Below are 25,338 nucleotides of genomic sequence, written 5' to 3' on the forward strand. Positions count from 1 at the left end.
TTAATATTTGCCTGAAAGAAATGTAAAATAATATGTAACATCAAGGGTAGCTTCTTATATGTGTATGCACAGTCTGCTTTTAGTTGAATGGCCCTGAAGAAGAAATCCTTTGTGAAATATAATAAACTTGCATGACATTTATTAAAAACACTAAAATAACTGTGCTGACTGGAAATTCCCCCCCCCCCCCCCCCCCCCCCCCCCCCCCCCCCCCTTCTAAACTCTTGGCTCTCTAGGTTTTCCATTGGGTATGTAAGTAGGATTGAGGGCTTTTGCTGGAGGTTGATAATATTGTATTGCTAGATAGTTTTGTATTTTTCTTTTAAAGACCTGTTCACAAAAACTCACATGGCAGGAATATCTTAAAATAGGACCAGGACTGGAAACAATGCGACCAAAATGTGAACAAACAGTTCTGGAAAGCACATACTTAGGGGGAGTTCTTTGTAGGTCAGGAGAAGCATCTGTATTTCAAAAGAGTTCTGATGACTTGATTTGCTTTTATATTCCAGGGATCTCTGACACTGTTGTTACTATTTGGAAATCTTAAAGAATTTAAACTGGAAGTTTCCCTGTGTTGCTTCAACCGTGTTTTGTTGCAGAATATACTGAAGTCTTTAATTTTTGCCCTAGATTTTTTAAAAATTTCTTTTTACTATGCACTTCACTATCTAGTTGTAAATGTAAATTCAGGTTTCTGTCATTGGGCAGGAGCCAACAAAGTGTCTTAGACAAAGGCATAAACTGTGGACATAATACTAAATGAAGGTTTGTCACTATGAAGTTAGCGCGAATTTACCGCATACCATTCCTGCCTGTTAACTTTTGGGTACTATTGGGAAATGCAGCTGAAGTATCACGTTGTGTGGAATAGGTCACCTTTTCTTTTAAAAGAAGCCCATTGACATAGCTAATTATGCTGTTCTAAGCTTACACTCTTCCTTGTTTACAGACTAACATGCTTGTGCAGGCTGTGCCTGGAGTGATTTTTTTGAGCCCTTATTTGCATGGTGTGAAGTTCAGTGTATGCAGAGATTCTTGCAGGACCAGGGGCCTTGGGGTATAGCGTTTAGCATAGAAAGGCATAGGCTGGTACGATTACACAGTTCATCAGTCACACTTCTCCTTTAATGGATGTAGGTTGTATAAGAAATCAGTCTCGGCCAACAAAAAACTGTCCAGGAAGACATGCTATTACTAAACTTGCTTACTTAGGCAGTTTCCCCCCTGTGTATTTTGGGATTTGTGCTAGCCACAGGAGTTCTTCCACTAAGTTCAGAGTTGCATAAGGGTTATTTAAGCATGTTTGCTTCATTGCAGGAGATGGCTGACCTCCGGCAATCAGACTATGCTGAGTGTGGTAGACCATGGTGGAGATGATTTTTAACAAACCAGTAATCATGAATGTTAACAATTTAGTTGGTTTGGATTCTTTAAAAGTTTTTCTTGTTGTGTTGCTAGATGTGATTCAAGTGCAATATGTGTCTCATTATGTTCATTTGAGTAGTGAAAAATCCATTTAACCACCAGAAGAAATTCTATCCTGTTCTTTTAAGATAATTTGTGTCAGTACAATGGATGAAATTAATCCATACTCAAAGACCTATAGCTCTTTTTGCTGGCTAAGAGTCTAGCTCTCCTAAGCAAATCCAGTTATTGCATTTGTATGTGATAGTCTGTTCCATTTACAATAGTTTTGCCTACCACTGGGATACAGTGAGGTGCTTTTGGAATGATGGTAATTGGTACAGTAGCTTTGGGTTTTTTTAAGATCTCTATTCAGTCAAAAGCATCTTTCAAAGAGTTAAATACAATTCATGTTAAAGTAGTAGTTCCTTTCAGAAGATCAGCAAAATACACAGTCATGAATATAATAGATTTGTATACCATTACAGCTGAACGCTGTTGTTTAGATTGGAGGGGGGTACTTTAAAATTTTCCAGCCGCTTCCTTGTGCGGTCAGGGGAAGGGTGCTCTTAAAAGGTCTGCTCTCAATTTGTGTGCTCTTCACTCTACCCTCAGCTTATGTAAATGCTATAATACTCACTATCATTCTGTAGTAGTGGTAGTGAAATGGCTGTTAATTCTGGAATCAATACCAGTCAGCTTTAAATGGCTTCCAACCATTTCAGTTGGGAAATAAAAGGTGGCAGGCATGTGCTACTAGTCCTTTAGCTATGTTAGTTTTGTATGTCACAGAGGTTTGGAGTGTAAGGGGGATTTTTGGCCTTACTTGACTATGTTTTGATACTTTGATATGCCTTTGGACTTGAGTCCTCACTAAGCCTCTTCTATGACTCTTTCTACACCCAGTAACTTAATCTCTTCACGTTGTACATGGTTTTATGAAAGAGCCCTTGCAGCGAAGGTCTTTTTTTTGTGGCCTGGTTTTGTTCCTGCACAGACTTTTCTTCTCGTAAAGTTTGGGAGGAGTTGGTGAAAGACCTTGACTGTACAAAAGCACAAGGGATTTACTCCTTGTTTAAAATGATTGTCCATTTTGAACCACATTTGTATGGATGAATACCACCCTGATATGGTTCACAGAAGCAAAACTGAGGTGAAAAGCTATTCTTTACCAGGTTGTTTTTATCTATTGCCTTCCTGTATAAGCTACTATGCTCATTTGTGTTTATCTAAGAGAAGCCTTAGTTTTCTGAGAAAAGCAGAGAGAAGAGGAGACTCTATCTTAGAATTTCTCTGGGCTCCCAGCATGTTTAAATAGTCTTGGCAGCAGGATGCCTCTTCTGGCATTATTCCACCAAAAATCTGCTGTCTAGTAATCTGTTGTAATTCAGTCTGCTTGAAATTGCAGGGAGGATTGTTGAAAGAAGTGCTAAATGTATGCCACCTGCTCCCACGGTTAGGTGCTGTGAGTATTCAGTCTGAAGAAGAAAATGTTAGAGACAGCAGTGTTCACAGAAAGAATAGGATTGGTGGGTGAGCATTCCCAGTTCTTTTTTAAATAACGTATGTGTTGTATATTTACATCATTGTGTCAGTGAAGGGAACCTGTGAGCTTCGGCTTATATCCAGAGCTAAGAAAAAAATCCATAATGCACTGGGGCAAAACATTGCATTTTAGTCTGCTCTCCAACTGGAGGCCTCTCTCCCTCTCATTTTTAAAATGTAATCTTTTTTAAGAGAGGGTAGACTCTGATTCTTTGATCAATGTAGAACATGTTCCCTGCAATGAACCTGCTTCTCTTGGGTATCTCAGGCTTTGGAAACTCTTCAGCAAGAGTAAAGATGGGCTGGAGTCCCCAGCCCTTAGAGAATCTAAGGAAGTCCAGAGAACTTCCTTCCACTGAGTGCTTATGAAAGAGTACATGACAACTCTCTAGAGAAGATACTGCACCTTGCTTTGTTAGCAGCACTGCATCCACAAGAAGGACTAATGAGCCAGAGTGGTCCAGCATGGAAGCTGTACTCCAAGAAGAGATGAAGATGGAAATTTTCCAGAAAATCTTACAGTAGTTGTATAGTGGTGATGGAGATACCTTCAAGCAGATATCATGCTTTTTGTGCTAAGGGGCAACAAGAGCTTTTTTCCTTTAAGAAGGGAACATCTTGGACGTGCAGACTTAATGATCATTAGAAGTAAGCCCTTTAAGGCTGAAATTTTACTTTGGCAAACTGTTTTTTAGTGCAACAGAAGTATTGAACAACTATGTATGTTCAGGTTAGCCTGTCTTGATGCATTTGGAATGTTCTTAATTGGATGGGTTCAAAGAGGGGGGAGGGGGAAAGAATCCGAATTTAAAATGGAAGTTTAAACAGGGGGAAGAATATTGGAGCAGGGCAGGTCCAGCTCCATTTTTGGGGTATAGTTAGAATTCTTGTGGGAAGAGGAAGTAAGAGAAGTGACTTTGTAGGTGTGTCATTATTAGCTTGGTGTACAGACAGAACACTTTGTTCCGTGCAGTGTATAACAATCACATGTTATCTCACTGAATGCTGGATTTTGCAAATATAATCTAGAGAGTGAAGTCAAGCCAGCCTGCTAAAAGCAGCACCTGCATTCCAGTGGCTAGTGCAGATCACGTGATGGAAGTTATAATCCAGGTAAAATGTTAATCACTAAACTTGGCACAGTAGAAGCTTTTAATCTTTTATTGCAGTTTTCTAGGGAGAGGCAAGTTATGGACAACAGCCCAGAAAAACTGAAGAAGGAATTAGAGGAAGAACTGCAGCTAAGCAGTGAAGACTTGCGTAGCCACGCCTGGTACCATGGACGTATTCCTCGGCAGGTATGTGGTCTTTGCGTTGCTAAATGTGCTTTGAGCCTTTATAGACAAGCAGAATTGCACTGAAGTACTGTACACATCTCTGATATCTGCATTAATTTAGAAGAAACGTATTGTTTATTCGTGTGAAAACTACGGTATTATCACAGCTTGGCATAAAATGAGGCTGAGGAAGGATTCAGGGCAGATGCTGGTGGAAAATACAGGTATTTCAGGATTTGTGTGCACTGAATAAAGGTGGAAATGGAATTTAAGCTTTACATGAGAATACTGTCCTCACATACCGTTCAGACACACTGACGTTCATTTGGTTCGGTATTCTTAACCAAAGTTAAAATGTTCGTGCTTATTTTCTTTTTTGCACTTGGAATTTGGGGAGGGAAAAAACCGCACAACAAAATCTATGCAGTAACTTAATTTTGATCCTTACAAACGTAGTTAAAAATACGTTAAAGCTGTCGTTGGAGTGGAGCTTAGGTTCCCAGAGCACCTGGAGCTCCCCCTGCGGGCCTCCCGCCGGTGCATCCCCGGCTCTCCGCAGAGCTGCGAGCTGCCTGCTGCCCTTCACCCGAGTCGGGAGAGCAGGCCTGGCAGCCACATACCTGCTCTTAATCTTAACTGCTAGATGCGACAGGGAAGGGCTAGCTCAAAACAGAAAAACAGGATTTCTCTGACTCTTCCTAGTACTATGCAGTATTCACAAAGAAGAAGAAATGAACACTTCCGTCACTCAAGGTAATAATGAAAGGGCAGTTTCTGGGGTCCTGTAGTAATGGCTTCTTGTCCTGGTTTCAGCTGGGATAGAGTTAACTGTCTTCCTAGTAGCTGGTACAGTGCTATGTTTTGAGTTCAGTATGCGAAGAATGTTGATAACACTGACGCTTTCAGTTGTTGCTAAGTAATGTTTAGACTATAGTCAAGGATTTTTCAGCTTCTCATGCCCAGCCAGCGAGAAAGCTGGAGGGGCACAAGAAGTTGGCACAGGACACAGCCAGGGCACCTGGCCCAAACTGGCCAACGGTGTATTCCATACCATGGGACGTCACATCTAGTATAGGAACTGGGAAGTGGGGGCGGGGAATCGCCGCTCGGGGACTGGCTGGGTGTCGGTCGGCGGGTGGTGAGCAATTGCCCTGCGCATCATTTGTACATTCCAATCCTTTTATTACTACTGTTGTCATTTTATTACTGTTATCATTATCATTATTAGTTTCTTCTTTTCTGTTCTATTAAACTGTTCTTATCTCAACCCATGAGTTTTACTTCTTTTCCTGATTTTCTCCCCCATCCCACTGGATGAGTGAGCGGCTGCATGGTGCTTAGTTGCTGGCTGGGGTTAAACCACGACACTTCTCAACTTCAGTGTGACTGTCTATTCAGATGCTTGAAACTCTAAAATCCTGAGTCATTGCTTTTCCCTTCATGCCTTATTTTCTATTAGCACACTAGAAGAAATACGTATGCAAAAGTGGGTCATGCTTCTGGCTGCTGGGCATTTTCTCAGAAGCCCCTCCAAATCTCTGCTGTGCAATGAGCTCTTCCTTTTAGAATTTGAGACATCATTCTTCTACCACACTTCATGCTTTGCTTTGTATTTCTGGCTTTGTCTGTCCTCCCAGGGCAGCCAAATTAAGTCCTATGTTTAAGACTCTCTTGTTGTGATGTGTTGTTTGACTATGTTTTTTCTGATTCTGAAAGTATTTTTTTGTATAATTCTTTTTCCTCAAAGGTGGCAGAAGGCCTAGTTCAGAGAGATGGAGATTTTCTGATCAGGGATTCTCTCTCCAGTCCTGGGAACTTTGTTCTTACCTGTCAGTGGAAAAACACCTCTCAGCATTTTAAAATCAACAGAACAGTTCTAAGACTCAATGAAGCCTACTGCCGTGTTCAGTATCAGTTTGAACTTGAAAGTTTCGACAGTATCCCCGGCTTAGTTAGATACTATGTTGGGAATCGCACACCAATATCAAAGCAGAGTGGAGCAATTATTTTTCAGCCTATCAACAGGACTGTGCCTCTCAGGTGTCTAGAAGAAAAGTATGGTGTAACTCCAGTCCGACAAAAAGAGCCAAATATCCCTGAAGGAAAAACAGAAACTGCAAAAAGGCTGAGTCTTGGTATATCCAGCATGCAATCCCCAGAGCAGAGCATACCCAGAGGAAATCTTCTGAGGTACTTGAATTTTGCTGTCCTTATGGAGGGAAATGAGGTAACTCTATCGGCTCCCACTGTAGGCGATGTGAATTTTCACCCTGATTTTAGATGGAAGACTAGGAGTGAGAGTTTGCTGATTTTTAGCAAAGGATTTTTTGGGCTGTAAAAATCAGCAAACCCATAGAGCAAGAGCAAATGTAGACTCTGGAAGCACAACAGCAGTGCAAGTTGTTCTTCAGTGACTTGGCAAATCTTGATTAGTATAAGACAAAGGATTAAAATAAAATCTTGCTGCTGCTCCAGAGAAGTCTTTCCTTCCATATTTGACTTCTGCAATAAAAATACCAAGTGTGGGATAATGGATCCTAATTTCAGTGTCCCAAATCAAATCTTCCATTCTCAACATTCAAAGAAACACCCTCACGAATGCTACAAGGTCACACATATTATGGCCCATTTCATTGCTACCGCAACAGCATGAAGTGTATCTTTTATTCTTACAAGCTGCCCAAGTGGAAAGCTAATGATCCTTGCACTGATAATGATATTTCTGGCAATTAGGTATGTATGTTAAGAATGTTGGATATATTGATATGGTTTTGTTTGCATTTTTATTTACCCTAGAAACAAAGAAAAAAGCGGTAGCCAGCCAGCTAGTTTGGATCATGTTCTGGAGAAAAGATTCCCTTTAAAGGCTCACCAGTCAGAGAGCTATCTGCTAATAGGTATGTTTTGTAATTGAAAGTTTCACACTTAGAATCTGTGCGTGCCCAGGTGGTCTGTTACACTTAGACCAAAGTGAGACTGTTGGGTGTTCCGAGTACTGTATATACAGTTACATTTAATGGCCAGTGTAAGCTGTGTTAGCATACTGCTTGCTCTTTAAGTCATTGGAACAGGGTTTTTATTTACAATGCACCAGCTAGTTGAGTACCTTAGCACACAACTCAGCAGGCTTCCACACCAAAAAAATGACAGCTATAGTTGGCATTAATATCCTTTTTCACAGTATTACCTTTCCTCGCTTGTGCTTTACAAGAACTGACTTGTTTCACTCATGTCATTCTGACAGAAGTCTATTAAGTAGAAGTGGTGTTTCATGGAATTCCTGGTAACTGCTTTTTCTCAGGATAAAGTATGCAGATGTGGTGGTGTTCCTCACCAGGAGAAAAACATTACTCTTACCCCCTCCACTGCACCATCCCTTTTGCTTTTCATTCCTTTTGCTGCTGTCTGGTTCCATGGCCACTGTCATTGCCTTCCTCCAGTGATACAAGGTGTACCAACACTTGATCAGTTGTTGATTGTGGCTTTTTCTTTCTCAGATTCTTCAGAAGTTTAAGCAATTGTTTCCATACTAACATACTGTGTAAGGAAGCTTGCAATGATGCATCTATTCCCATGTGGACAAATTCTAATGTTTGACTTCCAAGGCTGCTAGTTGTTTTGAATATAGTAGCTGTTAACATTTATAGTGCCTACTGTGGAAAGACTTCTGGAGTCAAAGATAATATTAAGTACTTGTATAGTGAGACTGTATTTTGATAGAAAGGGTGTGCTCCTGTGTTTAACAGTGGGATGGACAGACATTCATAAAACAAGTTTCTGTCCATCTGTAGTTGAATTGATTATCTTATTCCAATCCATGGCTGCAAGAACTTTTCTTTTGGTACTGTAACTGTTAACCTGAAGAGTACTGCTGTGCATTTTGTCATGGGGTCCTCCGAGCAGGTTCTGGTAGCATACTGCTTATGAGTGGTGACAGGCTGTGATTTGCAGATTTAGTTGTTTGCATAAATTGAGAGCCAGCTGGAAACAAGCAGTAAAGCCCACATGATGCAACTGGACACTTTGCTGTAGATACCAGCAAATGCACTGAGAACTGCAAATTGGGAATGTCTGATATAGGGTTCAGTCCTATACTGGATGCTGAGGTTTGTGTATGCAATGAGTACAGTATGAGGCATAAATACACAGAAGTATATGGATGTGTTTCTCCAGCTCTTCAAATCAGCTACTGTTTAGCAAAAAGATTACCATCCCTGAAATTCATTCCTTCCATACCATACTGCACGTTCAGGCTTGACTTTGGGAAACTTTTCTTTCATCTCAAACTTGTCACTCAGAAATGACTCATCTTTTATGTGGTGTGGCTGGAAGTTTCTGTTTTTATAGCCCAGATCAGGTTACAAAGAAACCTCCTATTCCAAGCCATGGAGACTATCCAGCTCTGACAGTATAGCCTATGTACGCAGCAGGGACTGGAATTATTGTCAGCATTACCACAGAATAATATTATGGTGCAGCTGTTCTGTGTATCTGGGATTTTGGGAGGATCAGCAAATGAATGGAATTTGCTGGCTAGCTCATTCCTCAAAATATATTTTCATATACATTTTTGTCAGTGAATAATTGACATGATCTGACAATATTTTCCTCAGGAAATAGCATTAAGAGATGAACCCTGGGACGGGCATCAGGAACTGCATGTGTTTTGGCCTTCTAAAATCCCACTTTCCCCTGCAGGCTTACGACAACCATCTCGATTACCTGAAGCAGATGCAGACTCCTGTCCAAGCTCTCCTGCATTTAGAACAGGCAGTGAACCTTCTCTAAGGCCCACAGTTGTTCAGAAAGTCACCTCCGAGTCACAAGTAGGGGAAGCTCTTAGAGGATCAGACAGTCAGCTCTGCCCGAAGCCTCCACCTAAACCCAGCAAAGCACCCCTGATGAAGCCCCCAGATTCTCCTTTGGCTTCCCACAGTTCAGAAGGACACTATTGTGAACTAAGCCCTGCCAGAGATCCTGCAGCAACAAAACAATATGTATGTCAGAAAAACAGCTATGTGGAACAACTGACACGAAAGGAGAGGGGAACACACTCATTCAGGAACTCTGGAACAAACTATTTGATCCTGGAAGATGACCCTACAATGAACTCTGCAGATCCTTTAGAAGCTTCAGCTGGGATGGCTGAAGAAGACGGCATCTTTTCTGCACCTGTTTTTGAGACTGTGTCTAGTTTTAAACCGAATGATTTTGAATCCAAACTACTTCCTGCTGAAAACAAGCCATTGGAAACATCAATGTTAAGAAGAGTTAAGGAGCTTTTCACCAACAACAATCCAAAGATTATTGCACAGCATATTCTTAGAATGGACTGCAAGGTAAAAAAAAAATAAAAAATATTAATTTTCTCACATTTTATTTTATAATGTGCAAGTTTAGATTTTTTAAAGAACTGATTGGAAAAGATTAATGGGTAGATTTGCAGCTAATGTAATAATGTATTGACTGACTTGGATGGTGGGGTTTTTTTTTCCATTTGAAGAATGTCAACAAACCCTTTGGACTAAAGGTCTCCCACCATCCTTGACTTTAGACTCAAATTCTCAGTATTCCATACATCTTTTTTAATCTCCTGTTGGTTGCTGTATATCTGCGATTCAGCTTTTCTTCTATACCGGAGGAAGAGCTATCTATGCTGTAAACCATTGTGGAAAGAACTACTCGTGACAGTAAATAGCTAGTTAGCTTGCAAGGGCAAAGAGTAGACAGACATTACCTGGTTGCCATACTGCTGACCATAATATAAGATGTTCAATGGAACTAAATATATTTAAACTTCTAGAAGTAGCTGCTTTTCTAAATCTTTGTTCTGAGTCTCTGTGTTACAGCTAGATAGGTGTTGTGGGAAAATAGCTGTCAGGACTTCTGCATTTCTCTCCTGTGAGAGAACTGTATTGCTAGTGGACTTGTTTAGAAAAACCTAACAGCACAAAGAACTATTTTTCACAATGTAGACTTTGTTCAGCTGACAGGGCTTGGAGATCAGCTATTGGATCAGAAATATGGAAAGACAAGAGAAGTCATGTCCTAATGAGATGATGACTTTGTGTAATAAAAGAAATGCAACTGCAGTTGAATCTGTACCACTTTTCTGGGATGAGTGCTATACCTGCCACTGAGCAGCTACAGGAACCGTGTCATGGGCTTTGTTGGCTTTTGGTTGTTATTTTTTTAAGAGCAGCTTGAGAAGCAACGCACATGGCTACTTACTGAGCAACTCCACTGCAGACAAGAAAGGAAGTGGGAATGGTGGTGCTCCGGAAGAAACGGTGCTAGTGTGCTGTTGCACTGATTCACACCATAGGTCTGAGATGGGGGCAGTTCACCGGAGCAGCAGTGGGACAAGTTTGTGTGAGTGCTGCCAGCTGCTGGGTTCCTGCCAACAGCAAACACAGCTTTCCTCCTCAGTAGCAGTGTTGGCTGCTGCTAAGTGAGGCTTCCTGCAGACATGGTGACTCAGAAAAACTCGGCTCCACAACCGCTTGGTCTTTCCAGAAGTGATAGACTGTGGCTTCTTTACTGTGGTTCAAAGAGTAGTAACAGCATTCTCTTAACATTTTAGTTCCAAAATTCACCTTTTCCTCCTTTAACCTAGTAACAATAACCAGAATGACTTTTAATATATTGTTAAAGAGTATGCTGCTTGAAGGCATAGGATATGCATGCCTTAGAGAAGTAGTGAGGGGTTTTATATATATATTATATTCAATTAGCTCATTATTAGCCTCCTGAATTTAAATCCTATAAACTTTGCAATGAGGCCAAGGAAACTGGCCTGCTGGAAGTGTGGGAGCCTGTACAATTAATTAGGAGTCACTGGAGTGTTTTACAGAAACAGATTTTTGGATTTTGGAGCAGGAACAGTGACTAGCTAGGACATGTAGAGAAGTCTATTTTAATCTTCATCTCACAGTGCTGAGCCAATGACTGTCATTTATTGGTAACTTGTTGCATACTACTGCATGGCTCAGAACTGCATGATACAATAAGATTGGCATGTGAACTTGGCCAGAATAAATACTTTGTGCTGAGATGTGTGATAAGGCTGAAGTTCAGAGGTCTTCTCGTGGCATCAGTAGCTCAGTTTGCCTTTTAAATAATGACATTTCTAATTATGAAAGAAGCACCCATATGGTAAGTGATGGAGTGAAATCTGCCACTTGCATGCCTGAGAGGGCTTTTTGTGACAAAGGAGTAGAAATCAGTGTGTCTCCAGGGGCTTCATACCACTCCTGCATCTCTAGAAGCAAAACATGTTTCTCTACAGTGCTAGATTTTGTACCAGTGAGGCTTGTTGGGTAGGCCAGATTGCTTTCATATTTTCATAACCAAGAAAGCCTGCTGATGGGTGTATCATGAAACAGCAGGCAGATTGGTTTGTAAATGTGTTGGCATACAGGCCTTAAACCAGCAGATGATCTCACGTTATCATATTAATGTGGTTTTGCTTGTGATTAGCATATATAATTGTTATCGATATAACCAGTACCTAATACTGTATGTTTAAAAAGCAAAGACAAATTGGTGAGGGTGTCAGCTTTCACATACTGCCTTCATTAGGCACTCAACATTCAGTGTCCTCCTTAAAGACCTTTTATTAATTAATCCTTCTGAGGACCCTGTGGTGTTATCCAAAAACATTCTGAGCAGTCGTCTTTTTAGAAGTGAAGGTGGCAAAGTAAATGTGTACATCTTTAAGGCCAAAGAGCAGTGCCACCCTGACAAGGAAGAGGCCAAGAGAGCACCACATTCCCTGGAGCTTGCATATGAATCTCCTTCCGCAAGTAGAGGATGGAAGTTCGATAAAGCATTTTGGTCACACCTTTTATATGTTTTCTGATGGCTGAATTATGCAAAAAATATTTTATTGGTCTTTTTGTGTAAGGTACTGAATGTGCATGTTAAGTTTTTCTTAGATGACTGTATTCTAGTGTTGCACGCTGTGCACTTAACTCCATATGCCCTGCGCTAACCTGGAGGACTTCTACATGGCTAGGCTAAGTTAGTTTCAAAATTCATGCACAGATTTTTGCACTTGACAGGTGGCAAGGATACTAGAAGTTTCTGAAGAGATGAGGAAGATTATGGGAGTGAACTCTGGTCTTGAACTGATTACCTTGCCTTATGGACATCAACTGCGCCTTGACCTAATTGAAAGGTAAACGTTCCTGTTACTCATTTCCAGGGCAGATGGCCAGAAGATCAGAGCATTGCTACATTGTACTCTACATTTCCTCAGGGAATGCTCTCCTGCACGTTTTCTGAATTCATGGGTACAGACAGAAGATAATTTAGTGAGATGGCATATGACTCTTTTTTGCATATGAAAAATTCCTTAACATCATGGGGCAACTGCATACATGTAATACAGGGAAAGGGGAATTCTATTGAAAGCAGGGTCCTCGGAGCTGCTGACACTCTCAGCTCTCCTTCAAGAGCTCAGGTAAACTAAAGTTCAGGGGACCTATAATCTAGCTGAGCATGTGTTAGTGGAAGAGACTGAAGGCAGTAGCCTTCTGCAACTGGGGAAGAGGCTAGAAGATCTAGTAAAGTAAAAAATGATCAGCAAAGCTTTCTGTAAAACCTCTGTACAAGTTCTGGGGAACAATTAGGGTTTTTTCTATCCCTGATCTAGCTTCTCGACTTTTCTGATTCAGATTGCAGTACTTTGGTTGCTGAAATTGAGGGGGAAGGTCCCAGGGTTTGAGTGTGGATGACAAAGGGAGTTGGGGTAATTTTCCCAAAAGTGTTCATTCATTCACTGCCTAGGCAGAATGTTGGATAGTAGGAATATATTAAGAAAATTCATTGAATTTATTAAAACACAAATTCAAAGCCAACGTATATATATTCCATATAACGGCATTACTGCTCGATACAAAGATGCTGGTAAGTTTGCTGGGCACACTGTGATATTGAAATATACCTTTGAATTGATTTTCTCTGAACACATGTACAGCATAATGTATTATTAATGTAATAATCTGTAACCAGTAGTATAAATTGTTTCACTTACAGGCACAATACCATGGCAATAGGAATAGCTGTGGATATTTTGGGTTGCACAGGAAACCTGGAAGATAGAGCAGCAACATTAAATAGGATCATCCAAGTTGCAGTGGAGCTGAAGGACTCGCTGGGGGATTTGTATGCATTTTCTGCCATTATGAAAGCACTGGAAATGCCACAGGTAAAAATCTGTTTCCTTTATGTTCCAAAGCATGGAGTTGTTTGATGGTTAATTTAACTTATGCAATTTCTTCAAGACTAGAGAGATCATCAGGACAGAAACTTTGTCACTAGCAGTGTACTTTTCCTGTGAATTGCTTACGGAGTCAATAATGGGTATTCTTTACTTTATATGAACAGGTCACTAGGTTAGAACAAACCTGGACCTCTCTAAGACATCATTATACCCAGACTGCCATTATGTATGAAAAACAGCTGAAGCCGTTTAGCAAAGCTTTGCATGAAGGACAAGAGGAGTGGAATAGTGAGTATGAGTTTCTATTTAGCCTTTTAACTCTCCCACTACTGGCTTCCTGTGTAGGGAGACGAGGCAGTTGCTGTTTTGATAGCTGTGCATCGTATGTTAAAATGACTATGTGAACTTGTATAATGCAGTGTGAGACAATGAAACAGAAGTATGTGCTTGTGTGCATGTATGTACCCATGCAGAATGTAACAAACATTCTGCCCAAACCCACACTCCCTCGTTGTGGAGCAGAAACTGAAACACTGTGCCTCATCTTGCCTCAAAGACAGGAAAAAAATCTCCTTCTTCCTCAGACAAGAGTTACTTGTAACAGAGTTTGCTTTTTATTTGCTTTGCCTATTAGATCAGAGGATGAATCCTCAAATGCAAAGAATGGTTTAGTCAGACAATTCCTCTGATCACATCAGGTGCTCCCGCATCAGATTCTTCTCAGCTCTGGTCTCCAAAGGGGTGCAAGGTGGAGGTAACATTTCTCTGAACATCTCACTGAGAAGGGGTAGAGAAGGAAAACTTTTTATCCTCATAGAATTTATTGGAATGACCCAGATTTAAATGTGTTTAAAATCTCTGTGTGCTACTGTCTAGTAATTCAGCAGCACCTTCTCCTGTAGCAAATTCAGTCCTCCAATGCTAATTTGTCTTGGCCTTCTCCCCCAGTCAGTTCACTGGGAACGGGTAGGAGAGGCATATCTGAGGTAAGGTGTTAACTTCAAAGATGGAAGACAAAGAGTAGTTGACTTTGAAAAGAATACTGCAGTTACAATACCTTCTTCAATTAGCAGGTTTTATAATGTCTGATGATATGATTTGTTACTCTATCCCAGAGACTGTCAGTGTTCCACAGAACAACATAACAGTGCCACTGCTGATGCCTCTCATTACCTTGATGGAGCGACAAGCTGTTTTTTTTGAAGGCACGGACCTGTGGGAAAGCAGTGACCAAAGCTGCGAAATAATGCTCAAGCACTTGGCCACAGCTCGTCAGATAGCACAGAATGCAGAAATGTACAGCTTGACTGCAGAACAGATGCTGGAAGGTAGGGAGCACTAGTAGGAGAAACTGCTGCATGTTAATAGAATGTGTGGGTTACATCTGAAGAATAAGGTCTCTCCCTAAGTGCCACTAAAAGTCAGGGCAAGAAACTCTTCTCCTCTTTCCTGGGAGCTGAGATAGTAGCAAATGTCCTGCAGGAGACTCAGGCTGAGGACAAGATCAATATTGTTTAAAAGCAAACAGTAAATTATTCATCGCTGTAGTTCTCCAGTAAGCAATAGAGCATACATTTTTGCTAAGCATACTCATAGTCAACTGAATAGAAGTACAGTAAGGACCAAGGATAACTTCCTGTCTTCTGTACAGTTTGAAATTCCTACTCTGATTTTTGTGAATAAAACACCATCCATCGTAATAGGATTCTTTACAGCAGTGCAAGATGCAACACTTGACTGCTCACAGCCAGAAAGCAGCAACATATTATAATGTGACTTCCTTAGTGTTTTAAACTTGCAGTAAAATGTTGAGGGGAGAGAAATTTAAGTATTTCTGCAGGCAGCATGTATACATCAGTAATTATATTTGAGATCAGGCTATAATGACAATTCTAGACCATTAGAATTGAGCAAAAAGGATAGAGTGTCCCTAGAGCCATTTGTGTGCTACTGGAATGTCACAGATGGAAAGGATTTTCACTGTTTTACTAGCTTGTTAAAATCATTGTGCAAAAGGAACCAGCACACTAAAGCTTATCTTATTAGGAGGAAATACAGTTTAAAGACCATTTCTTTCGAATAAAAAACTTGCCTGATGGTGATATTGTGGGATTCTTTTTACTTACTAGGTTTCCAGCCTGACGAAGAGATGAGTGAAATCTTCAAGACAGAATTTCAAATGAGATTGCTCTGGGGCAGCAAAGGAGCACAAGTTAATCAAAATGAAAGATACGAGAAATTCAGCCAGATTTTAACTGCACTTTCCCGAAAACTGGAACCTCCTCCAGTGAAGCAGGTGGAACAATTAAGTGTATAAGACTCTGTAACCACTATTTAAATGATATACTTGAAATAACCTTAGTTTCTTTTGGTGATTTGATACTGCACAAACTTCTTGCATTTTACAACATGTTTAGAATTTTTAACTGCACAATGCACACTTGTTTTAAAACTACTGATTTCTAAACAAATTATTTATTTACTGTGTCACCAAGTCATTTAATGATCCTTTTAAACAGTTAGGTTATCCCTGTAAGATAGTCTTACAGCTTTCTGTATTTCCCCAGAGTTGCAATGTTTTGATAATGCCTCAGAGTAAGGGCATTGGCATCTTAATATTAAAATGAAGCAAATAGTGTAAATAAAATGACAGAGAAGTATGTGACTTTGCAGAAAATCTGTTGTGTAATATTCCTTTAATGAATATAAAACACTGTACATAGAATTGTGAATTAAAGTGTATCTTTATGCAAAATAATTTGCATATTTGCAGGTTGCAGAAATGATCCTTTATCTGTGACCACAACAGAAGGCTCAAGTATCACTGTACCTTTGAAAGTAGAAAATTGTGTATGTGTTGGGACATCTTACTTTTCAAGACAGCATCTGTAGTACTTTTTGGCTTTTGCTGGAGCCTGCACAACAGCTATGCTGCCAGGAATGAATAATGAGATCGCAAGAACAAACAATCCAGATAATTAAAATGCTTTCAGATATGAGTAAATGTGGGTGTATGTATATATTAAACTTGCGTCATTTACTGAGGTGAATCACTTGGGTAAGTAGTATTTTTTTTTTCCTTGGATGAAGGCAAAGCATAAGCTGTTAGCACTTTTCATAGGAAATCAGCATACACTGTGTTTATATAAAGAGTGCTTTAGCAGCACATTCCACTTTGTCACAAATAGAATTGGTGTATAAGCATTATCCTCAGAAGTTGTATAAATATTTAAGCAAGAACTACAGTTCGAGCTGCATGTGCTTGTTGTCCCTAAGCCTATCTCTGGAGTGAGATGTTACAGCATTTGAAAGTACCTGAGTAGGCTAACAACACAACCAACACCAAAATGGTGTCATCTGTTCCCCCATCTACAATCACAGCAGAGGTTCTACCACCATAACAAGAGGTTACAGACCTCATGCTGAAAGTCTCCCTGTCCCTCCTAACAGAAAACAAAGAGGGAAGCTAATTACTTAGACCATGAAAAGATTTTTTTATTCCATGAAAATATTCTCAACAGAGAACACTATTTTTAAACAAAGCATTTAACATTTAGGAAATCAACATGTGTACAGAAAAGGATTAAAAATTACTGGAAAATGTAATATTCTTTAAGACAACTCACATTCAGAATTTTAGAATGATTTATAACTAGCTGTGCAAGTACAAATGTTTTTTTCCTATGTTTAATAACCCTCATACAAGTTGCACTATCCCTCATGAAAGCAACCTGCCTCCAAAGGAAGCAAATCCTGGTTTTAGAAAAACAAACAGTAGCGTGAAAAGAACATTTAGTCCTTTACCAGGAAGTGTTATTACTGACCTGCAAGGCTGTTAGCCAGGCAAACCACAGGCCCTTTAGCAGAAAATACACAGATCACATTTCCTCCTTTTCTCTAACTTTAAAATAAAAAAGCACTAAATTTAAAAAATAAGAAAACAAAAAACCCCCAAATACCAACAAACCCCCAAACCCAAAAAACTACCTAAGTAGTTTTGTCAGTATTGAGTAATGTCACATTATTATATAAATAACCCTGTATACAAGCTCCAAAAATCTAAACTTTAGAGTTTAATAGCCCCCATAATACACTAGGTCAAGCTGTGTAATAGTGGTGTACATAACAAAAGGAATAAACCTCTACACAAGTCACTCAAATTCAGTTTTACTAGTAGTACAGTTCCTAATAACACTGAAATTAAAAAGAATCCAGCACTGCTGCATCCAAATATTGCTTCAGACCCCAGAAAAACAGGATGTTTTGATTATTGTTTCATTTCCCAAAACAGCAGGTGGCTGGGTTGACAAGGTTGCTTCAATACAAGTATCCCTCCCCCCAACATCTCTAGTCTAATTCTTATCACCCTAATAAATCAGATATTATGTATTTATTAATAGAACCACAAATGGGAGGCAAGACAACATAAGCTATAGGGGCACTGCAGACAACTATATTTACACTTATAAACATATCCAAATTTCAATTGTTTACAAGTAAAAGTGCACATAGATCATTACGAAGTATCACACAAATTTCAACTGGTCCATACAATGAAGCATCACCTGGAAATGGACTAGCACTGCAGTAATTAAAATTGGAACTTCATAGTGAAAACTAAAAGACGGTTTCCATAAAAATATTTTTTAAAAATATTAAAGTTAAATGAGGAGATATGCGTTTCAATGTATAAAATTCATGATGCACCATGTATCCAGTAAAGTAGAGCTCTAGAAAACACCTACCGTGGCTACCTCAGCAGCTGCAGCACTATGAAAAGAGCTGAGACACAAAGCCCTTTGTGGGATACTGTAAGTGGTAGTGTTGGCAAACAACAGATTTAGGCACTCTAGTTTAAGGCAGCATTTGAATGGCAAGTGGTTGACTTCTGAAAACAGTCATTAGCTTGCAGTGGTGAATCTCTCTGGTGGTGTTCCAGGTTTTCAGTGCTCACAACGGGTTACTGAAGTGCTGAAGGTGGACCACAGTTCTAGGAGTTTCTCTCGGTTGCATTGTAGGCTAGAGCCGAGATGTATTATTATTTCCCCAAATCAAGACAAATACATTACGGTCTCTTATCAGTTATGCCAAAAACTGGAATGTAATGATGGTTGCAGTGGTATAGTTATAGCAGCATACATGGATACTGGGATGAAACTCTAGGGCTGAAGATACTTAAAGAAAAAGATTTGTTACAAAATAAGACAAGCAATGACAGCAAGGTGTTATGCAGACATGCCTGACTGTCCTAGGCATGCAGGAGGAGGTTAATGGCGAGCATGGAGGTGGCACAAGCAGACTGGTAACTGGCATTTGGTTCTAAATGACTGCCAATTAAAATGAGTTGGAAAACAGCGTAACTGAGATAACCAAAACATAGCACAAGCTAAAATATAGTTTGTGCATGTGGGACAACCTAGGACAATGAAAATAAAGCAACTGTAGGAGCAGTAGCCTTTTTACTCTGGTAATGGAACTCTATTTTCCTGCACAAATTGAAGAATTTGTAATACATCCTTACCTATGTATGGAGATGCTAAGATGTTAGTGACTAAATGTATGTCTGCATGCATTCATGCAACTAGCTTTTCCCCTTGGGCCTCCCAGTCTAGTACTCCCCCCCCACACCCACCCCCACCCCAGCAGCTGCATGTAACCTCCTTCAAGATCTCGCCCATTTTCTCAGAAACCCGCTTCAGGAACCTGCAGTCCAAGAGGAAAAAGAAAAGAACAAAGTTACTGAAGGCCTTCAGAAGACAGAGAAGCGTGCTCAGTTCTAACAGGCCATTCTCAGTGGCTATGCATTAGCCTTATACTTAATTCCACAAAGTCTCATTAGAAATATGAGCCACATCTTTTAGATTAGCTTGCCCCCCCCGCCCCCCGCCTAGTAATCAAGTAGTGCAATGCAGTTTCCAATCCTCAGTGATTTAACAGTGAGGGGAATTACTGCACATTTAAGACCTTGATTTCACACTAAACATCATGCAATTCAAAGACTTAGCTTACAGGCACAGATTAAGAATATAAAATCATTCCCTTTTCAGGAGCGGAGAGAGGTTTCAGTGAGACATCAAGCATTACATGTGGTCTCTTTTTTTTTTTGTTGTTCAAGGTATCTAGAGTTAAAACAATGATGTTGTGTCCAATACACAATATTCTACATTACAAGTACTGAAAAGGAAGGAGAGAGGCAGGTCAGTGGACTTTCTGTCCTTCTTAATTATAATGTTTTTTCCTGAGTATTTTTGTTGAGCTTTCAGAATCAGAAAACATTTTCCTGTTTAAGAAGTGAAACCTGCCAAGTAGTTGCTAAGGAAGGAAATTAATAATTTTTAGTAAGTGAGTTCAGTTAGCTATTAGAGGAAGAAACCCTCTGTTTAAGCATATAGTTTAAGTCATAAAAACTGGGAACAGTAAATCTTAGAGATCTTTAAAACCTACGTAATTTTTCAGTTCTCTATAAAAACAAAGTATTGTGTAGAACAAGCAGGAAACCTGGTCTTTTTCAGTTTAATAGCTGAAGTGGATTTAGTGCTTTGTAAAGCAGGAACGCTATGATCAGTTAAAGCAGAAGACATTGGTCAAAATTACAGACCCATGTAAGATGCGTAATTTAATGTGGTCATCTCTGAAAAAAACTGTAGCAAACTCACACTGCAAACAACTTCTGAAACTCTAATGCTTTCTATCAACCTGTGCAACTTACTATTTTTCCACTATTCTCCCTGGGGAATGCACAACTGAAAGCTGCCAGTTTACTGTTAGATATAGGTTACTGCACCTTTGCTGTTTTTCTCTAGCGTTACATCTATATATGATGTTGGCACATAGCCTTCCTCTCCATTATGTCTTCGAGCTCTTGTCCACCCATCTCCTTTGTCCTCCTCAATAATGTACAAAATTTCCCCCTCTTTCATTGCTAGAGTGCCTTCATTATGACCTGGGAAAAACAAGAGGCAAAGAAGTCTCAGTGTTCAGACAGAATTTCAAGTCACCATTCTCCCGGGGCATAGTTTCCAGATGATATATAAACAGGAAGAATCAAAAATCTGTGCAAGAGAACATATGGTCACACAGGCTTACAGACATTAGTCCAATTTGTGAAGCTGAATATTTGCCAATAGCTGTGTTACTATTTATCTTAAAACAGCACAAAAGTACTGCTCGTGAATTGAAGTGATTTATAAAATATTTCTACTGATCTTATAAGCAACTGGTTGCTCATACGGTTCATTTACTTTACATCGTTTTACTTGTCTTCTCTATAACAAATAATCCATGCCTTATAGTCAAGGAATTATAGTGCATGTTGTCAACCTTACCATCAAATGGATATATTGCCTTGCAATGTCCTATAGCGGGTAATGGATCATCATCTTCAAACTCATCATCAAATTCATTCGGATGCGCATGTTGCTGCGGTGGGCCTCGAACTTCCTGATTTGCATCATCCGTGTAACTCCCTTCAGGGCTATAATGCAGTGATTGGAGTGTCAGGACTCTGAACAGAGTTCTTAGCTCTAAAACTCAGAACATACGTGCATCACAGAAAGGCCAGACCATGGATAGTGCTCTGGGAATGCCTGTTAGCAGTTTTTGTATTTACTGCTGGAGGCGATTTTCTGAAAATACCAATCTAAACAAGGCTTGGACTGAATTCTGCTACAAAACCAAACATAAATTTGACATACCTGTCTCTGCAGAACATGGAAATCTGGTAAGCCTTATGCAATGGAGTAAGATAGCTTTAAAACACACTGCTAGTTAATGAGTGGGTGTTTCGATTAGACTCATTATTTTTTTATGTTACCATAATGACATGAAGTGACCTGTAGAATTCAGAACCAGTAAGCTTTTCCTATAGAAGGACATGAACTTTCAGAGGATAAGTAACAACCATCACGTACTGTTAACTATCAAAGAGATGTACTGATTCTAGCATAAGACATAAAAGCGGTAGAGATAGAATAGTGACCTCTCTCTGCCCTGTGTTACAAGGTGGTTGATATCACTGCTGTGCCGCCTGTCGCTTCTGGCTGCTACTTTACCTTCAACTTCAGAGAGCCAGGCCTTGGGGAAAAAAGACAAATACTGGTGTCAAAGAAAACTTGATTCTGAACCAGCAAATACCATTTAACAAATGCACTTTACTGCATACAGTTTACTTGTCAGTACACAGCCACATAGAGACTACATTCACATGTCAAGTCTTGTAAGTACTTCACATGAAGCATGAACCTATCCCTTCCATACTAGTCTTAAGGAAAAAAATAATCTTTAATCACATATGAATTTCAGAATAAGTGATTAATAAGAAATTCTTCTAAACAGGTTGCAATTTGAATAATGTACATCCTTATTCTAACTAGATGAACATACTTAAAAATACGGTACCCCACAAAAAATTGCATCAGGAACGCTTTCTTAAATCAAGATTAATAGTTTTTCTGGGTGCTCTGTTTATAACCCATAAGGCAAACTACAATTTTACCACTCATTTACATTTTCCAAGGAATTGTTTGAGAGTCTAACCTCATTCTTGTGTATTTCCATCCGAAGACGGTCCATGTTGCTCATCGTCTCAGTTAATTTTGGTTGCAAACTGCCTGGATCACCCATCTGGGGATTTTTTTCATAAACATCCTTCATCTTGATGAGGGCATCTCTAAAAACATACAAACCCCAACAATATTTGTAAAAATTACATACATCAGTACTGATTCATTGAAGCTAAAATAATGTTTACATGTATGAGATCCTGACCTATGATTAGATACTAAGCAGACATGAGGAACTGCTGCTCCCCACATCACACCTAAATCCTTTTCCTATTCTGTCATCTTAGCACTTCGCCTGCCTTCCTTGTGTTGTGCACAGGCACACAAGGACTCCCAACTGTCGACTCTTCTCTATCCAGTCTAAATACTGTTTCCCATATTGTTTGTTATACATAATTTCCTATATATTAATAATGTTCTGTTCTTAATGCACTAAGTTACAGCTCTCTTGCTCAACAGACCTATGCACTGATAATTTTTTTTTTTTAACGCATGCTTTTAGATCTAATGTTTCCTATTGCAACGTTAGGATCAAAATGCGTATTATAATAAAGCAGAAGGAAGCAATGCTAACAGAACCTACATACAATAAACCATGAACTGAAGAAAATGCTTTGTAATAGCCTGGACTAGTATATTGTCTCCTAGCTTCTGAGCACTGTTGACTTAGGTAGAGGACTTCAAAAGAAACAGACATAGAGAGAACCATGACAAAAACTCCAAAAAATGCATTCACTTTTGGTCTGTTTCCTTCTGTAGTTCTCTGTTAAGTTCATCGATTCTCTGTTGCAGTTTCTTGCGTCTTTGTTCTGGAGGGAGATGGCTGAAGTCTTCTAGTGCAGGGCCCTGCAAGCAGAAATACTATTAAACAAGTAACATGCACATATCTGGACAGCTGAACTGACATACCCACACACGGACAGTGTTCACTGGAAGCAGGATGGGCCTTCTTAAAAACTCTACCTGACACACAGCTCTATAAAAGACCGCAACAGAATAAATGCACGTTCTTGCTGCCAGATCATAGTCATTCATTGGATGTTCTTTCTGCCTTCTGTAACCGTTGGCTCATAGATGTAATTCAAAATTTGTAGACTTAACTATTTTTCTGAAAAGCTGAGCCATGTACCTCCTATTACATCCACTGCACTTAAAGCATATTTAGAAAGCACAGAATTAATTACTACAGAGTAATTTCAGTCAGAACAAAAATCTAAGATGTGTTAATAATAATTATACACATATGATTGATTCTTTCTCTGGAGCCTGTGTTCTATGGTGATTTGGATGCTATTGAAAGAAAAATACTGTATTTTGGATCTTCATTCCTAAGTAGTATTATAGTTTTCTTCTGGAAGTTCAGCAGTCTTGCTAGAAAACATATTAAAACTTACAAAGTTCTGAGGCATTTTACCTCAAGGAAAACTAGTTCATAGAGCACAGAAAAAGCCTTTATAACATCAAAATTTTGACTGAAATTTGTTAGTCTGAATCAAAACTTGCTCAAATATTCCAAGTTACCTTTTCATCGTAAAAAATATTTTTTCCAGGGAGGGAAAAAGCCTCTTACTTTCTAAGCTTTTTTAATTTATTTATTTTTTTTTTTAAAAACCCAAAACCTTAGGACCACCTATTGTTATGAGCCCAAACCTGCAAAAGCTTGATTGCAAACTTGTGCCAAAATTATAAACAGGATGGAAGGACTTGGGTGTGAAAAGCACGGGAAGAGATTTTTATGTATCTTATGAGTTTGTTGTGAAAACTCTTCCCCTCACGGTGACAGACACTGACAGCGTTAAGGTACATGTCTTAATAACAGAAAGTTAAGTTACATTATTTATGTCCTAGTTGCCTAAGAAAGTTGGCTTTAGCACAAGAAAGCCACTTGCCATTACAGTAAACCTCCATGGAGGCAAACCGAACTGGACAGCATTTCTTTTGTCAAGAAGAAACAAGACTGTCAAGATTTTGACACAAGCAGCCTCAGGCTCAGGTGCCAAGTTTCTAATAACCCCTTCTTAGGATCTTCTTGCCCCTCAACTTCTTGGTTCTTTTGCATTTGTAAAATCATCATCTCATTGCTTTTAAAGAAGGGAATACAAGACACCATAAAAAGAGGGAAACCAAGATACGTTTCCAAAATAAAGCAGAAGTGTTTTCTTTCTGGAGGCAAAAAAATAATTAAAATCCTCACAGGTGCTTTTACACACTACAGAGAAACAAAAAGACAATCACATGCCCTGTATCATTCTTCCTTACAGTTCAGTTAAAACCAGAGTATCCTACAGCAATAATCAGAACAACAGAAGTCTTTTTGTGAATTTTTACTGATTTACACTACAAAACAACAATATTCATCAAGATGTGGTTTTTATTTCATGTAACAGCTTTCTAATATTCCTAAACATAAAGGATCATCTCCCCTGTAATTTTTTGGTTAAATTCAAAGGAGTGAATTTTGCAGTATTCAGTATTTCTCCTTTACACAAGTTTTGTAGTCTTTTCATATACCTATTTTATGCTGCTTTAACAATTTTCCTGACAAAGAGAAATCACCCAGTATTTCCATCATGACCAACTCGTGAATACTGGTCAACCCTAAAATTCCAAACCCACAGATCTAGTTGCAGCCAGATCACAAGTCTAATTATCTTACATTAAGCATGGATGATCAAGAGGACTGTGTATATGAGTAGAAAATCTGGATGTATTTCAGCACCTGACTTAAAGCAGTTATGATATGGAAACACTTTCAAAAGATTACTTTCATGCTATCTTAGCAGAAGTACAGCAGACAGATCAGCACACGGGCTTACCATCTTCACCGACCACTGCACAGTTCATTTGAAAACAGAAAGAAACGGGAAATTATTCACATGCAACGACCAGTTATGAAAATGATTAATGCCTAACAATGTATCTTTAAAATATTACCAAAGGATTAAAATTTTAATTTCAAAAAAATACATTTTACTATGAGCACAAGAAGAGCAAAATACAATAATCAGAAATGCACTTCTGCTTTAAGAATTACTGATTTACTTATGAAATTCTAATACACAACTTCATTAAACTACTTTTGAATTTTAGTGTTTTGAGTAATTGCTAAAGAACTTCTATTGTAGAAGAAGAAACAAACACACAGCCAACATTGCACAAAATAGCAGAATTTGATGATGATGAAGGACTGGTCAGCCATATGCAAATCATTTGTTCATTATAGCTAACAATCGACTACCATCACTTTTACAAACTTAATTTTTACAATGGATTTACTTTGTTACCACAGTAGAACCAAAATAAACAAAGATCTTTTTCAAGT

General features: G+C 39.1%; 2 protein-coding genes across 11 annotated transcripts in view; one reads left to right on the plus strand and one right to left on the minus strand.

Annotated features, from left to right (window-relative positions):
* Positions 1-16,452, plus strand: part of BCAR3 (BCAR3 adaptor protein, NSP family member) — a 116,400-nt gene extending 99,948 nt beyond the window's left edge. For all 6 annotated transcript variants that reach the window (XM_075038970.1, XM_075038969.1, XM_075038971.1 and 3 more), the window contains 10 exons: positions 4,122-4,250; positions 5,977-6,419; positions 7,026-7,126; positions 8,928-9,568; positions 12,293-12,408; positions 13,269-13,440; positions 13,620-13,743; positions 14,571-14,783; positions 15,585-15,751; positions 16,229-16,452. In XM_075038970.1, the coding sequence (XP_074895071.1) occupies positions 4,122-4,250; positions 5,977-6,419; positions 7,026-7,126; positions 8,928-9,568; positions 12,293-12,408; positions 13,269-13,440; positions 13,620-13,743; positions 14,571-14,783; positions 15,585-15,751; positions 16,229-16,255 (2,133 nt within the window). In that variant the 3' untranslated portion in view covers positions 16,256-16,452. The remainder of the gene's footprint in view (positions 1-4,121; positions 4,251-5,976; positions 6,420-7,025; positions 7,127-8,927; positions 9,569-12,292; positions 12,409-13,268; positions 13,441-13,619; positions 13,744-14,570; positions 14,784-15,584; positions 15,752-16,228) is intronic.
* Positions 16,453-16,925: 473 nt separating this feature from the next.
* Positions 16,926-25,338, minus strand: part of FNBP1L (formin binding protein 1 like) — a 61,442-nt gene continuing 53,029 nt past the window's right edge. For 3 of the 5 annotated variants that reach the window (XM_075038983.1, XM_075038981.1, XM_075038982.1), the window contains 5 exons: positions 22,753-22,862; positions 21,991-22,123; positions 21,434-21,528; positions 20,781-20,929; positions 16,926-20,398 (listed from right to left, as the gene is read on the minus strand). In XM_075038983.1, coding sequence (XP_074895084.1) covers positions 20,220-20,398; positions 20,781-20,929; positions 21,434-21,528; positions 21,991-22,123; positions 22,753-22,862 — 666 coding nt within the window. In that variant the 3' untranslated portion in view covers positions 16,926-20,219. Of the gene's footprint in view, positions 20,399-20,780; positions 20,930-21,433; positions 21,529-21,990; positions 22,124-22,752; positions 22,863-24,832; positions 24,848-25,338 lie in introns of all 5 variants that reach the window. The other 2 variants (XM_075038980.1, XM_075038984.1) reach the window with 2 other exon arrangements.

This window comes from Buteo buteo, chromosome 10, assembly GCF_964188355.1.
Source record: "Buteo buteo chromosome 10, bButBut1.hap1.1, whole genome shotgun sequence".
Classification (NCBI taxonomy): Eukaryota; Metazoa; Chordata; class Aves; order Accipitriformes; family Accipitridae; genus Buteo; species Buteo buteo.